A 17777-nucleotide genomic window follows, 5' to 3' on the forward strand; every position below is an offset into this window, starting at 1 on the left:
TAAGGTACCGCTGACGGAATCCGCTACCTGGTTGTAGCACCAAACATGGCGTCGACATTGTACAACGGTTGTGCGTGCGAAGTTGTTGTCTCGAATGACGTAGATCACGGCGCGGTAGGTTTGGAAGACGTGGTTGGCACGATATCCGCCCACACGGACACCACTGAAACTTGCAGGAAGAGGTTCAGGGTGCAAGTTCATTAATAATGGCTCCGTCGACAGCCATTATTGTATCACACTCACGGTGTCTTGCGCAACAACATTTTCCCCAGCATCCTGGTCGGTTTTCTATACTGTCTGCTGTTGAAGACAATGCGGACACTGAGCAGCAGCAGATTCTGATGAAAACAGAGCAGGAGAGGCGCGTGGAACGTCTGCGAAACACTCTTGATGTCCAACTGCTTCCATGTTAATACGCGATAAGGCGACTCAAGACTAAATTTCGCAGTTACTGCGGCGTTCACGATTGTCGGGGTCACCAACGTAGGTAGCTTCCCTTGTATAAGATTGGAAAACGTACCAGTAATACATGGGACACGATACATGAATATAAAGCTTTTATTCGCACATGATACAATACAATTCGTACACCTCGTAACGTGTTGTAGAAGGAACTTCCAGTCACAGTCGCTGACAAAAATGGTTCAAATGGCTCTGAGCACTATGGGACTTAAAATATGAGGTCATCGGTCCCTTAGAACTACTTAAACCTAACTAACCTAAGGACATCACACACATTCATGCCCGAGGCAGAATTCGAACCTGCGACCGTAGCGGTCACGCGGTTACAGACTGAAGCGCCTAGAACCGTTCGGCCACCACGGCCAGCGGTCGCTGACATTCCACTCCTCTGTGCGAGAACTCTGCTAAACGATCGTGTTTATTGGGGTCTCCCCACAAGTCAATCTTCAGGCGTCTGCCATTTAAGGTTTTCCAGCGTCTCCACGACGCTTTAATGTGGGTCAACAAACCAGTGTGCATCTGCCACCCTTCTTACAACAGAATGTTAAAAAAAATGGTATTCCATATTTTGGGAGATGGCAGCATGGACCAAAACAAGAAGAAGCTCCAGTAAATGTGGGCTCTAAAATGCATACCGTAAGAGCTATGAGCATTTGTTGATCTTCGCTACTGTGAATCACATCTACTGCAAGCTTTCTGCTGTTACGAACGACCTACAGAACTGCAGTAAACAAATGCAGACACATTTCTGTTTTATTTTCCATGGATTCAACGTGCAGTAAATATCTGTTACTGTTGTTACTGTATAAGATATTCACAGTTCTGGGTAAGTACATGCGCATTCATTAGTTTTAATGGAACCAGTGTGTGTTTTGATAAGTTTGTTAGTCTGTGGGAAAGATGGCTGAATAATTGTGCAGATGGTATCCTGCTTTCTGGATATTTTTCAGCACATAGGACACTGGCTGCACAGTTGCTTTCGTTTCCCAGATCATAACAGCAGATAATTTCTGTCCTTTGCCCTGTGGAATAATAGGCTTGAATTATGCTGGGAATTGCAAAGATTTAACTACGATGTAAAAGCATTTCACAAATTTATAAAAACACAAACTGGTTCCATCAGAACTAATGCATGTGCTGAACACTAGCCAGAATTGTGTATACGGTTTGCAGCAACAACACTAAGCAATGCTTACTGTATGTTATCCATGGGTAACAACCGTTAGTCCATACTACTACTCCTCAAAATATGAAATGCTTTTCTTTTAACATTCTGTATACGTTCCATATCCCGTGTGAACCATATCAGGTTTGTGTCCCAATATTCTAGGATGTTTCCCACCAATGATTTGTAAGCAATTTCCTTCGAAAATTGAATGTACAGCTGAGCCTGTGTGATCATTCCTCTTTATACAGCTACCAATCGCTACAGCCAGATATTTTTATGAGTTTGCTAATTGTAATTGTTATTTATTCATTCGGGTCAGAAACAATACAGTAATTGGTAATTACAATCAAAAACAAACGAAAGAAAGAATTATCAAACTACACTATTGTTGACCAAAATCTCGCAATTACAACTGCGCTCTGAGTCGCAACCAAAAGTTCTTCTATCCAAGATGCAGGTCACAGTTTGTAATCCAGGAGGTGTCCGTTGTCCTGTGCTTCCCTGCAGCCAGAGTTGGTGGTATCCACAGCTAAGTGCCATTTCCGGCGATTGTTTCTGGATCTTACAACTCCACAACGGGGACAACTGAGTGGCCACAGGATCCAATTCTGTTCATGCAGGATGGATTCAGAAGGGGTAGGCCGGGTAGAATAATTTCAAGTCAAGAAATCCATTGATGCTTCCTTCGTGTAGCGGCTGTTGTTTGTAGGACTGGAGTGGTGCTGATTCCTCGACGTCTAAGGTGCTACGCTGCATCCTCCCTACCAAGCGTCTTCAATCCAGTGACAAATTTGGGTTGAACTTAATATAATCGTACTTTCGTTAATAAGCACTGATTTGTTACTGAATCATCTGTTTTTCCTCATTCAAGTAATACTGCATCTACGTGACTGCAATGCTCCGAAGCCTCCCGGGTAAAATCTGATAAAAAGGGGAGTTTGGTTTCACATGAACGCTGCTTTCGGAATCCATGCTGCTTGACATGGAGGGAGTCACTCTGTTCGACATACATCGTTATGTTCGAATTAGTAATATTTTCTAAACGTTTGTTTTGTGTATACGTCTCTTATCCTTCTTATACACTGAAGAGCCAAAGGAACTGATACACCTGCCTAATATCGTGTAGAGCCTCCGAGAGCACGCAGAAATGCTGCAACACACGTAGAATGGAGTCGACTAATGTCTGAAGTAGTGATGGAGGGAACTGACACCATCAATTCTGCAGGGCTGTCCTTAAAAATGTAAGAGTGCGACGGGGTGGAGATCTTTTCTGAAAATAAAGTTGCAAGGCATCCCAGATATGCTCAACAATGTTCATGTCTGCAGAGTCTGGTGGCCAGCGGAAGAATATAAACTCAGAAGGGTTCCTGGAGCCACTCTGCAGCAATTCTGGACGTGTGAGGTGTCGCATTGTCCTGCTGGAATTGCTCAAGTCCACCGGAATTCATAATGGACATGAATGGATACAGGTGATCAGACGGGATGCTTACGTACGTGTCACCTGTCAGAGTCGTATTTAGACGTTTCAGGGGCCCCATATCATTCCAACTGCACGCACCCCACACCATTACACAGCCTCCACCAGCTTGAACAGTCCCCTGCTGACATACAGGGTCCATGGATTCATGAGGTTGTCTCCACACCCGTACACTTCCATCCACTCGATACAATTAGAAACGAGACTCGTCCGAGTAGGCAACATGTTTCCAGTTATCAACAGTCCAATGTCGGTGTTCACGGGCCCCGGGCGAGACGTAAAACTTTGTGTCGTGCAGCCATTGAGGGTACACGAGTGGGCCTTCGACTCCGAAAGCCCCTATTGATAATGTTTCGTTGAATGGTTCGCACGATCACACTTGTTGATGGGCCAGCATTGAAATCTGCAGGAATCTGTGGAAGGGTTGCACTTCCGTCATGTTGAACGATTCTCTTCAGTCGTCATTGGTCCCTTTCTTGCACGATCTTTTTCCGGCCGCAGCGATGTCCGATGTTTTACCGGATTCCTGATTTCACGGTACACTCGTGAAATGGTCTTACGGGGAAATCCCCACTGTAGCACTACCTCGGAGATGCTGTGACGCATCGCTCGTGCTCAGACTATAACATCACATTCAAACGCACTTAAATCTTGATAACCTGCCACTGTAGCAGCAGTAACCAATCTAACAACTGTGCCAGACACTTGTTGTCTTATATAGGCGTTGCCGACCGCAGCGCCTTATTCTGCCTGTTTACATATCTCTGTATTTGAATACGCATGCCTATACCAATTTCTTTGGCGCTTCCAGCTACTGACCACAGTTCTTGATCGAGGAATTTACGATACATTATCGTCAACAGAGAAGCTAACTTAAACGCAAATTCTGAATAGAATGTGACGGGGATTTTATCGGGATTTGGAACTTTTATTTCTTATCTACATCACTTATCTCTGCAGTGAGGCGTAAATTAATTTGTGGCAGTACTACTTGGTTTTCTTTCATAAAGGAACTTTTCAAAGCGTTTAGGAGTTCTGCTTTTGCTTTGCTACCATCGGTTTCAGTTCTTGTGTCAACCATGAATATCTAGACCCCAACTTTAGTGCCACTGACAACCTTTACATATCACCAGAATTTCTTTGAGTTTTGTGACACCTGACTGTAACAATGTGTAGGGGTGTGAAATGGAGCGAACAGGTAGTCGCAGGTAAAGGAAATGGCAGATCGCGATTCATTGGTTGAATTCTGGGGAAATGCAATTAGACTACAAAGGAGATTGCATGCAAATCACTTGGGTCATACATCATAGAATATTGCTCAAGTGTGTGGGAACCATACCAAATACGTCTGATAAGCGGTATTGAATCAACACAAAAAAGTGCAGTGCGAATGGCCACAGGTTTGTTTCATTCATGGGAATGTTCCACGAAGAGGCTGAAAGAAATGAACTGGAAAGAACTGAACTGGAACACGCTTGAAGATAGGTGCAAGCTATCCAGTGAAAACCTATTTTTAAAGCTGTTAGTATGAACATTAAGTGGCTAATCCAGGAATAATTTACAACGCTCTCCTTACCGCTCCCGTATAGATCGCGAGGACAAGATTAGCCTACTTACAGCGCGCACAGAGGCGTTCAAGGGATTATTCTTCCCAGGCTCCACAAGTGACTCGAAGAGGAAAATGACCTTATAACTGGTACAGTCGGACTTACCCTCTGTTATGCATCTCAAAGTGGTTTGAAGAGTAAGGATGTAGGTATAGATGTCGAGATAGTTAGTTAGTTAGTTTCACGTTCCATCGATTATCTACACGATAAATTGTAATGATGTGGAACGAGTTACTTTAAATTAACACCCAAATTATTTTGTAAATATGACTAGTTGCTAAGGATTTATAAGTTTTTTTTATTGTCTTTACAATGTGCAGTCTCATTAATTTGACTAACTGTCAAAAACCTGAGTAGCCACCTGTTGCAGCTAGGCGTGCAGGAAGAGTGTCAATGAATTTCTGGACGGTATCGACAGGGATGTGGAGCGATGCCGACTCCACTGGTGCAGCCAGTTACGCTAGGTTTCTCGCTTGAGAATCCATGGCGCGAACAATACGATCGATGTGGTCTCACACATTCTCGATTGGGCTTAAATCCCGGAAGTTTGGTAGCCATGGAAGCACGGTAAACTCATCCTGTTGTTCTCAGAACCGTGCACGAACTCTGAGAACTGTGAGACATCTCGTATTGCTCTGCTGTTAGATATCATCGTGTCGAGGAAACTCGAAGTGCATGGAGGGGTGGACATGGTCCCCGAGGATTCTGCAGACTATAACGTTCCCTCCTCCTGCGTGTATCCTTTGGTTTCAGACGTTTCACACTGTACATGCCAACGGCCATCTATCCGATGGAGCGTAAAACGTAATGAATCTGAAAAGGCCACATGTCGCAACTCAGTGGACGTCCATTTGCATTATTGGCGTGAAAATTCCAGCCTTCGTCGCCGATGTACAGCAGCACTGACCAAGCGTCTGCTGCGGGTGCCCATATGCAGCAGCTTGCACTGAGCAGTCGTTGAGCAGACACTGTTGGTGGCCCGAGAGTTCATCTGGTCGATGAAAATGACATTCATTACTTCAAATTAAGCTTGTCTGTAGCACAAAAAAGGGGCACAATGTCGCAACTAAAATTTTTGATAACTTCCCCAATGATATAAAATGTCTGGCAGTAGCAAAGTAAAGTTTGAAAACAAGCTGGAAGTTCCTCCTTGACCAATGCTTCTATTCCACAGAAGAATTTCTGTTATTGTAATATGTAGAACGTCGTGGGTGGGAATTACTAACTCTCGTCTGTATATTTAATAACATACGGTCTACTCAGATTAACGTGACTACTGTTTGTGCTCAACGTCGAAGTGCAGTAACCACTCACAGACGGCAGGTGTCAGCAATAGCGATCGACAGTATGTAAAGAATGTTAGGGATACGAGGAAAACAGTGTAGCCGTTGTCGTGATGCGGAAACGGAATGATTCATCTGCCGTCCAGAAGGACATGATCATTGGCTCTCGGGCTAAGGATGGAACCATTTCCGAAATGGCCAAGTTTGTAAACCTTTCTCGTGCTGCCGCGGTTAAAGTATACCGTGCATTACAAAATGGAGCTATCCTAAACTGTCCCCGACGCAACTGTGGTGCTTGGTTGGTTGGTTGGTTGGTTTGTTTGGGGAAGGAGACCAGACAGCGATGTCATCGGTCTCATCGGATTAGGGAAGGACGGGGAAGGAAGCCGGCCGTGCCCTTTGAAAGGAACCATCCCGGCATTTGCCTGGAGCGATTTAGGGAAATCACGGAAAACCTAAATCGGGATGGCCGGACGTGGGATTGAACCGTCGTCCTCCCGAATGCGAGTCCAGTGTCTAACCACTGCGCCACCTCGCTCGGTAACTGTGGTGCACTATCGGCCATAGATATGGGGTGAACGACGGCTGCGTAGCTATGCACAGGCGAATAGACATGCAATTGTCGCGCAAGGTTTACAAACTTAGCCATTTCGGAAATGGTTCCACCCTTGGCCCGAGAGCCAACGATCATGTCCTTCTGGACGGCAGATAAATCACTCCGTTTCAAATGGCTCTGAGCACTATGGGACATAACATCTTAGGTCATCAGTCCCCTAGAACTTAGAACTACTTAAACCTAACGAACCTAAGGACATCACATACATCCATGCCCGAGGCAGGATTCGAACCTGCGACCGTAGCAGTCCCGCGGTTCCGGACTGGAGCGCCTAGAACCGCACGGCCAACGCGGCCGGCCACTCCGTTTCCGCATCACGACAACGGCTGCACTGTTTTCCTCGTATCCCTAGCATTCTTTACGTACTGTCGACCGCTAGTGCTGACACCTGCCGTCTGTGAGTGGTTACTGCACTTCGACGTTGAGCACAAACAGTAGTCACGTTAATCTGAGTAGACCGTATGTTATTAAATATACAGACGAGAGTTAGTAATTCCCACCCACGACGTTCTACATATTACAATAACAGAAATTCTTCTGTGGAATAGAAGCATTGGTCAAGGAGGAACTTCCAGCTTGTTTTCAAACTTTACTTTGCTACTGTCAGACAATTTATATCATTGGGGAAGTTATCAAAAATTTTAGTTGCGACATTGTGCCCCTTTTTTGTGCTACAGACAAGCTTAATCGCGAAATATGGGAGAGAGTGTTACAGAAATAATACAGGATTTGGGCTGTAAATCATTAAAACAAAGGCGTTTTTCGTTGCGACGGAATCTTCTCACGAAATTCCAATCACCTACTTTCTCCTCCGAATGCGAAAATATTTTTTTTGACACCGACCCACATAGGGCGGAACGATCACCACTATAAAATAAGGGAAATCATAGCTCATACGGAAAGATATAGGTGTTCATTTTTTCCGCGCGCTATACGAGATTGGAATAATAGAGAATTGTGAAGGTGGTTCTATGAACCCTCTGCCAGGCACTTAAATGTGATTTGCAGAGTATCCATGTAGATGCAGATCTAGATGTAGATGTTAATGTGAAGTAATCAATGTAATTTTCTCTTCTGGTATAGTAATTATGTGCATCATTATTCCTTTTGAACTGCAGTGAATTGTTTACAACAAACTTCATGAGGGAATAAATATACTGTGAAGCAGAAGTCGGAATGATCAACTTCGTAACACATGTTTGAAAAGTGATCGTGGATGAGCACCAGTCAGTGTTCTTACGACGCCTCATTTAGCAATAAAACTTTCTTTCTTATAAATGAATTACCACAGAACATTATTCCATATGACATTATTCGAGGTAAGTATGCAAAATATGTCAAATTACTGATTTGTCTCTCCCTCAGATTTGCAATGATTCCAAGTACAAACGTGGCTGACCTAAGTTGTTGCAAGAGTTCCTAAATGTGCTTTCTGCAGTTTACATTCTCGTCAGTATGCACATCTAAGAATTTTGGCTTTTCCACCCCAGTTTTTAGTTCCTCACCATGTGTTACACTTATCAATGGTATAGTACCACTAGAAGTGTCGAACTAAATATGCTGCGTCTTTTTAAAATTGAGGGTGAGATCATTCGCAGAAAACAAGTCAATGACACTTTTAAGAACCTCGTTTGCCATTTCTTCTCCTGCTGTATATATGCTGGACTCATTACAATACTAGTATCATCTGCAGAATTAACTAATTCTGCTTGTTGGGTATTACACGGAAGATTGTTTACATAGATGAGGAATAATAGTGGACCTAAGACTGAGCCTTGGGATCCCCATACGTGTTTCCCTCTGTCATAATAATGCAAATAATAATAAAAAATAAAAAGTATATGGAATGTCTTCCGATACGGTTTTCTATGGTAGTCGTTGAAGCCTTCAAGTAGTACCCTTTTGACAGCCAAACGCATTCGTTTAGTGTTTCTCTAACGATACTCTTACGCTTTTTTTACGTCAATTGCGCAGTATTAACCGTTCGTTTGGAGGTTTTTTTACTGTGACTGTATACTCTGGAGGCTCCCTCCTATCGCGAACTGTTCTGCTAGGTACAATGCTATCCAATACTTTCATCTTTATTCATCTTTATTCGCCATTGACCACAAACACAACGAAATAGGTTTCATCTCTCATACATATCATCAGTGTGGTTTATTATATACACAATTACAGGCATTTACCATTCATTTTAAATTTTAACATATTTTCACAACTTTCTCATCAAAGAATTCTTTTACATTATACACTACTGGCCATTAAAATTGCTACACCACGATGATGACGTGCTACAGACGCGAAATTTAACCGACAGGAGGAAGATGTTGTGACATGCAATTGTTAGATTTCCGCAGCATTCACACAAGATTGGCGCCGGTGGCGACACCGACAACGTGCTGACATGAGGAAAGTTTCCAACCGATTTCTCATACACAAACAGCAGTTGACCGGCGTTGCCTGGTGAAACGTTGTTGTGATGCCTCGTGTAAGGAGGAGAAATGCGTACCATCACGTTTCCGACTTTGATAAAGGTCGGATTGTAGCCTATCGCGATTGCGGTTTATCGTATCGCGACATTGCTGCTCGCGTTGGTCGAGATCCAATGACTGTTTGCAGAATATGGAATCGGTGGGTACAGGAGGGTAATACGGAACGTCGTGCTGGATCCCAACGGCCTCGTATCACTAGCAGTCGAGATGACAGGCATCTTATCCGCGTAGCTGTAACGGATCGTGCAGACACGTCTCGATCCCTGAGTCAACAGATGGGGACGTTTGCAACAAGACAACAACCATCTGCACGAACGGTTCAACGACGTTCGCAGCGGCATGGACTATCAGCTCGGAGACCATGGCTGCGGTTACCCTTGACGCTGCATCACAGACAGGAGCGCCTGCGATGGTGTAGTCAATGACGAACCTGGGTGCACGAATGCCAAAACGTCTTTTTTTCGGATGAATCCAGGTTCTGTTTACAGCATCATGATGGTCGCATCCGTGTTAGGCGACATCGCGGTGAACGCACATTGGAAGCATGTATTCGTCATCGCCATAGTGGCGTATCACCCGAGGTGATGGTATGGGGTGCCATTGGTTACACGTCTCGGCCACCTCGTGTTCGCACTGACGGCACTTTGAACAGTGGACGTTACATTTCAGATGTGTTACGACCCGTGGCTCTACCCTTCATTCGATCCCTGCGAAACCCTACATTTCAGCAGGATAATGCACGACCACATGTTGCAGGTCCTGTACGGGCCTTTCTGGATACAGAAATTGTTCGACTGCTGCCCTGGCCAGCACAGTCTCCATATCTCTCACAATTGAAAATGTCTGGTCAATGGTGGCCGAGCAACTGGCTCGTCACAATACGCCACTCACTACTCTTGATGGACTGTGGTATCGTGTTGAAGCTGCATGGGTAGCTTTACCTCTACACGCCATCCAAGCTCTGTTTGACTCAATGCCCAGGCGTATCAAGGCCGTTATTACGGCCAGAGGTGGTTGTTCTGGGTACTGATTTTTCAGGATCTGTTGTTCTTGTTGTGGTCTTCAGTCCTGAGACTGGTTTGATGCAGCTCTCCATGCTAATCTATCCTGTGCAAGCTCCTTCATCTCCCAGTACCTACTGCAACCTACATCCTTCTGAATCTGCTTAGTGTATCCATCTCTTGATCTCCCTCTACGATTTTTACCCTCCACGCTGCCCTCCAATGCTAAATTTGTGATCCCTTGATGCCTCAGGACATGTCCTACCAACCGATCCCTTCTTCTAGTCAAGTTGTGCCATAAACTTCTCTTCTCCCCAATCCTATTCAATACCTCCTCATTAGTTACGTGATCTACCCACCTAATCTTCAACATTATTCTGTAGCACCACATTTCGAAAGCTTCTATTCTCTTCTTGTCCAAACTATTTATTGTCCATGTTTCACTTCCATACATGGCTACACGCCATACAAACACTTTCAGAAACGACTTCCTGACACTTAAATCTATACTTGATGTTAACAAATTTCTCTTCTTCAGAAACGCTTTCCTTGCCATTGCCAGTCTACATTTTAGATCCTCTCTACTTCGACCATCATCAGTTATTTTGCTCCCCAAATAGCAAAACTCCTTTACTACCTTAAGTCTCTCATTTCCTAATCTAATTCCCTCAGCATCACCCGACTTAATTCGACTACATTCCATTATCCTTGTTTTGCTTTTGTTGATGTTCATCTTATATCCTCCTCTCAAGACACTGTCCATTCCGTTCAACTGCTCTTCCAAGTCCTTTCCTGTCTCTGACAGAATTACAATGTCATCGGCGAACCTCAAAGTTTTTATTTCTTCTCCCTGGATTTTAATACCTACTCCAATTTTTTCTTTTGTTTCCTTTACTGCTTGCTCAATATACAGATTGAATAACATCGGGGAGAGGCTACAACCCTGTCTCACTCCCTTCCCAACCACTGCTTCCCTTTCATGCCCCTCGACTCTCATAACTGCCATCTGGTTTCTGTACAAATTGTAAATAGCATTTCACTCCCTGTATTTTACCCCTGCCACCTTTAGAATTTGAAAGAGAGTATTCCAGTCAACACTGTCAAAAGCTTTCTCTAAGTCTACAAATGCTAGAAACGTAGGTTTGCCTTTCCTTAATCTTTCTTCTAAAATAAGTCGTAAGGTCAGTATTGCCTCACGTGTTCCAACATTTCTACGGAATCCAAACTGATCTTCCCCGAGGTCGGCTTCTACCAGTTTTTCCATTCGTCTGTAAATAATTCGCGTTAGTATTTTGAAGCTGTGACTTATTAAACTGATAGTTCGGTAATTTTCATATCTGTCAACACCTGCTTTCTTTGGGATCGGAAATATTATATTCTTCTTGAAGTCTGAGGGTATTTCGCCTGTCTCGTACATCTTGCTCACCAGATGGTAGAGTTTTGTCAGGACTGGATCTCCCAAGGCCTTCAGTAGTTCTAATGGAATATTGTCTATTCCCGGGGCCTTGTTTCGACTCAGGTCTTTCAGTGCTCTGTCAAACTCTTCACGCAGTATCATATCTCCCATTTCATCTTCATCTACATCCTCTTCCATTTCCATAATATTGTCGTCAAGTACATCGCCCTTGTATAGACCCTCTATATACTCCTTCCACCTTTCTGCTTTCCCCTCTTTGCTTAGAACTGGGTTTTCATCTGAGCTCTTGATATTCATACAAGTGGTTCTCTTTTTTCCAAAGGTCTCTTTAATTTTCCTGTAGGCTGAATCTATCTTACCCCTCGTGAGATAAGCCTCTACATCCTTACGTTTGTCCTCTAGCCATGCCTGCTTAGCCATTTTGCACTTCCTGTCGATCTGTTTGTATTCCTTTTTGCCTGCTTCATTTACTGCATTTTTATATTTTCTCCGTTCATCATTTAAATTCAATATTTCTTCTGTTACCCAAGGATTTCTACTAGCCCTCGTCTTTTTACCTACTTGATCCTCTGCTGCCTTCACTACTTCATCCCTCAGAGCTACCCATTCGTCTTCTACTGTATTTCTTTCCCCCGTTCCTGTCAATTGTTCCGTTATGCTGTCCCTGAAACTCTGTACAACCTCTGGTTTAGTTAGTTTATCCAGGTCCCATCTCCTTAAATTCCCACCTTTTTGCAATTTCTTCAGTTTTAATCTACAGTTCCTAACCAATAGATTGTGATCAGAGTCCACATCTGCTCCTGGAAATGTCCTACAATTTAAAACCTGGTTCCTATATCTCTGTCTTACCATTATATAATCTGATACCTTCTAGTATCTCCAGGATTCTTCCATGTATACAACCTTCTTTTATGATTCTTGAACCAAGTGTTAGCTATGATTAAGTTATGCTCTGTGCAAAATTCTAACAGACGGCATCCTCTTTCATTTCTTAGCCCCAATCCATATTCACCTACTATGTTTCCTTCTCTCCCTTTTCCTACTCTCGAACTCCAGTCACCCATGACTATTAAATTTTCGTCTCCCTTCACTACCTGAATAATTTCTTTTATCTCATCATACATTTCTTCAATTTCTTCGTCATCTGCAGAGCTAGTTGGCATATAAACTTGTACTACTGTAGTAGGCATGGGCTTCGTGTCTATCTTGGCCACTATAATACGTTCCCTATGCTGTTGTAGTAGCTTACCCGCACTCCTATTTTTTTATTCATTATTAAACCTACTCCTGCATTACCCCCAATTGATTTTGTATTTATAACCCTGTATTCACCTGACCAGAAGTCTTGTTCCTCCTGCCACCGAACTTCACTAATTCCCACTATATCTAACTTTAACCTATCCATTTCCCTTTTTAAATTTTCTAACCTGCCTGCCCGATTAAGGGATCTGACATTCCACTCTCCGATCCGTAGAATACCAGTTTTCTTTCTCCTGATAACGACGTCCTCTTGTGTAGTCCCCGCCCGGAGATCCGAATGGGGGACTATTTTACCTCCGGAATATTTTACCCAAGAGGACGCCATCATCATTTAACCATACAGTAAAGCAGTATGCCCTCGGGAAAAATTACCGCTGTAGTTTCCCCTTGCTTTCAGCCGTTCGCAGTACCACAACAGCAAGGCCGTTTTGGTTAATGTTACAAGGCCCGACCAGTCAATCATCCAGACTGTTGCCCCTGCAACTACTGAAAAGGCTGCTGCCCCTCTTCAGGAACCACACGTTTGTCTGGCCTCTCAACAGACACCCCTCCGTTGTGGTTGCACCTACGGTACGGCTATCTGTATCGTTGAGGCACGCAAGCCTCCCCACCAACGGCAAGGTCCATGGTTCATGGGGGGATCTATGCACCCAAATTGCGTGAAAATGTAATCACATGTCAGTTCTAGTATAATATATTTGTCCAATGAATACCCGTTTATCATCTGCATTTCTTCTTGGTGTAGCAGTTTTAATGGCCAGTAGTGTATTATCTCGATATAAATCGTTCTGTCTTTAAATGTGTAACTTATTACCGCAACTTGTGGTCTGTTCAAAAAACAATAGATTCCACGTCTTTCCCCTAAGATATTATTTCTGTTACAGGAGATGTTCAGTCATATAACTGGTCTAGATTTTTTATTGCGCATTCGTTGTCCGAGCATACAGCAAACGTTCCCTCTGGCAATACTAACATGTGGTAGGCAGAGATCGGCAGTGCGCATTTAGCCGACTGGTTGCGGTGTTGCAGCCCGAGGTCGTCGCACTCGGCGCTGCACCAGGTGACGCGGATGATGGACGCGATGACGCTGCTGGAGCCGTTCGCCTTCACCAAGATGACGACGACGCGCTGGCAGCCGCACGCGCCGCCCCCGCAGCCACAGCGCCGGACAGCCGCAACGCAGCACCCCCAGCCCGCTCACCGCCCCCGCGCCCGCCTGCACAGGAACAAGTCACCCGCCACAGGTCAGCCGCCCGCAAACCGCCTACCCCCACTTTGTGGCTGTCAACAGGTACCGTACAATGTGCACATACACTATATGATCAAAAGTATCCAGACACCTATTAGTGGACGTTAATAAGGGATGCGTGCTTCCTTCGCCTTTATAACGACTTCAGTTCTTCTGGGAACACGTTCAATGACGTGTCTCAATGACTGTGGAGGAATGGCATTCTTCCTCGAGAGCCGAAACCAGAGATGGTAGTGATGTTGGATGCTGGGGTCTGGAGCAAAGTTGACGTCCTGACTCACGCTAAAGGTTTTTCTTTGCGTTCATGCCGGCACTCTAAGCAGGCCACTCCATTTTAGGCATATTATAGGCCACAAACCATTACCTCGCAGATGCTGCTTTACGACAGGAAGCATTTTCACGTTGATATAAACCAGGATTGTCTCCTAAGTGTTCCCCTAGTTTACGCAGTACAGCGTTTTCTTAAGTGCAGTAAGGAAACCACACCCTAACCACGAAAAATGCACCCATACGATCATCTGTAACCGTATTTCACCGTAGGCACTATATATGATGCCAAGCTACGTTCTATAGGCACTCACCAAACTAAAACCTCTCTATCGGATTGTCGATGAGTATAGCGTGATTCGTCACTCAAACTCACTCGTTTCCAATAACTCACTCTTCAGCGGAGTCGCACTTTACATCATCTCAAGCGTCTCTTTGGGCTGACTACAGAAATTTGTGACTTAATAGGAATTATTCCATCAGAGTACCCCCATTCTTTTCGACTCCTTACGCAGTCATTGCGCTAGCTGGACTGAGACTCATGAGTGATTTTTACCGCTGATTTCATACGATTTTTTACAATGAGCCTACCGCAGTTCTCGACGGTCCCTGTTGGTTGATACATTGAGTCTGCATGGTCTTGGTTTAGCTGTGGTTGTTCCTTTGCTTTTCCACTTCACAATCGCATCACCAGTCGACTTGTGAAGCTTTGGAAGGGCCGAAATATCCGTGATGGATTCGTTACTCAGGTGACATGCAATGACTATATAGTCCGTGTTTGAAGTCTCTAAGCTCTCCTGACCGAGCCATTCTGCCGTTACTTCTCCTCTACTGACAACACACTCCCCACCTCCGTTTGTACTGGCGGGTGACATCTAGTGGTCAGTTCCATATTATATAAGGGTATCCGTATACTTTCGCTCAGATAGTGAATGTTGATACTGCAGCTATTAGTTGGCCATTTGTTTTCTCTGGAACATGTTTCATGAAATCTCCAGTCACAGCCTTCGCTCTATGAATGATAGTATGCTGGAATAAATGAGAGGAAGGTGAGCGCTTGTGATCCGCCGTCTTCGAGTTCATTAAGATTATGGCAGTACCGTGAGGGGGATGCTGTCTCGGCCGTAGTGAAGCGTCTATCCCACTTGCTAGGGCCAAACCACGGAAAATCTAAATCTGAGCTGAGACTTGTAACTCGATCCTCCGACTCACCAGTCCAGTGAAGAGGGCATCAGCCACTTCCAGTTGGTTTCCACAGTGTGAGGTTCAAAAATGGTTCAAATGACTCTGAGCACTATGGGACTTAACAACTATGGTCATCAGTCTCCTAGAACTTAGAACTACTTAAACCTAACCAACCTAAGGACATCACACAACACCCAGTCATCACGAGGCAGAGAAAATACCTGACCCCGCCGGGAATCGAACCCGGGAACCCGGGCGCGGGAAGCGAGAAAGCTACCGCACGACCGCTAGCTGCGGACACAGTGTGAGGAGCAGACAACTGTTAAGTATTACCTCCAAATCTTCGTAATTCAGGATCCGACGAGTTATCATCAGCGGAACAAAACCAAAACATACTGACATACCATAGTGTCTCAACTGCGCTATTTCTCTCAGCGAGCAAGATACTCCAGTAGCTAGAACTAACCTGATTGAAACCCATCGTTGGACTGGTAGTAGCTGAAAAATGCATCCTCCTCCAGTGACACGATTTACATAGTTTTGATGCACGGCAGTTCTTTAGTTTCACTAACCTTATTCTATTTGCCGTCAACCTCTTTCTCTAATCGTTAGTGTTACTGATTGTTACTAGAAAGTTAGGTAGGAGCGTCATTTCCGGTAACTTTTCTTGAATGGAGAGGTCTGCAATTGGGTCCAAGCCGCGTGAAATGCTGCGCGAATCAGTAAGTGTCAACATTGACACATGAGCCGCCGAAATTGAGTCAGGCTGAAAGGACTTACACCAGGCTGGGTGGTGGGAGTGCTGGCGCCGCTTCCAAATGACAAATCTGTTGCCTGCGTTTGCCACGAATCTTACAAGTTTCTGGCCGGATTTCAACATACATTGAACGACTCAGATATTACTATTTGTCAGTTTTCCTGGATCCTTGATAGAACTTTGGGTTTGACTACATTCTTGCATTTGTATAAGGCGCAGACAAATGAAAACTAGACAGGTGGAAAAAAAGGAAGAAAACGCTTCATTATTTCAAAAGTAATCGCCATAATTGTTAATGCATTTATCCCACTGTGTGACAAGACGGTCAGTGCCTTCCCGGAATAAAGTTTGCGGTTGCTTACGGAACCGTGATTTTACCCGGGCTTGTACCTCTTCGTCCGAAGCAAGTCGACTGCCACGAGTATCTTACTTCAGGGAACCAAAATTATGGAAATCGCATGGGGAGAGATTGGGACTGTATGGAGCATGTGTAAGGGCATCCGAGTGAAGCTTCTGCAGCGTAGTCGAAACGTGTGGGGGGGCATTTTGTTGATAGGTTGTTTTGACTACGTTGCAGTCGTTTCGCTGTGAAGCTCTTACACATAGCCCATACAGTCCCGATCTTTCTCCATGCGATTTCCATATCTTTGGATCCCTGAAGAACGATACTCATGGCCGTAGATTTGCTTCGGACGAAGAGGAGCACGGCTGGGTACAATCATCGATTTGTAGGCAACCGCAATCATTTTTCCGGGAAGGTAGTGACCGCCTTGCCTCGCAGAGGGCTAAATGTATTAACACTTTGCTGACCGGCGACACCACTGTGGTGTCGTGTGCATAGTATCGCTGAGAGGCCGGCGACACCACAGTGGTGTTGTGAGCAGCATAGTATCGCGCAGTGGCTGGCGACAGCACTTTAGTATCTTTTTCATTCTGTTGGTGTTTTGTTTAGGTAACAATAAGTTACACACGTCAACAAGCTTTTTGTTTTTATAAGTACTTGTGCACTTTCATCATGGCGGGCGAAAGGGACGATACGATTATTTACGGTGAATGCGCGGACGTCTTGTCTGACGTTCCGGACGACTTCGGTGATTGGGAAGAAGACATTGGATATCAAAAAAATGAAAGTGAAGCAAAATCGTCAGAAGATAGTGAAATACGTCCAAGAAGAATTCGGCGAACGCTACGGTTGCCATCTGATTCGGATGAATCAGACGAAGAAGACAGACTGTGATTTACTGAGGACCAATAACGAATTTGAAGGATCTTCGGGTCCACACATATTTCCCAAAGATACACAGAGCGTCGTGGATATCATAGAATTCTATATTGGGAACGATCTATTTGAATATATTAGCAACGAAACCAACAAGCATTAAAATTTCAATAGAAGGACTGGATAAAAAAAATGCCAAATTTGTCAACGTTACGGGACCCAAACATCGTTGATAGACACACCGATATTTCGCAAAACGATGTCCCGCAACTGATTCAGACAAATATTATAATTTTTACATTTTTCCGACAGCAACA

At 44.4% G+C, this 17777-nt stretch overlaps 1 protein-coding gene across 1 annotated transcript in view; it reads left to right on the top strand.

The window, feature by feature from the left end:
- The window catches only part of LOC126249697 (katanin p60 ATPase-containing subunit A-like 1), a 168503-nt gene that overhangs the window by 26312 nt on the left and 124414 nt on the right, over positions 1-17777 (top strand). Inside the window, exon 2 of the mRNA XM_049951375.1 lies at positions 13813-14027. Coding sequence (XP_049807332.1) covers positions 13813-14027 — 215 coding nt within the window. The remainder of the gene's footprint in view (positions 1-13812; positions 14028-17777) is intronic.

This window comes from Schistocerca nitens, chromosome 3, assembly GCF_023898315.1.
Source record: "Schistocerca nitens isolate TAMUIC-IGC-003100 chromosome 3, iqSchNite1.1, whole genome shotgun sequence".
NCBI lineage: Eukaryota > Metazoa > Arthropoda > Insecta > Orthoptera > Acrididae > Schistocerca > Schistocerca nitens.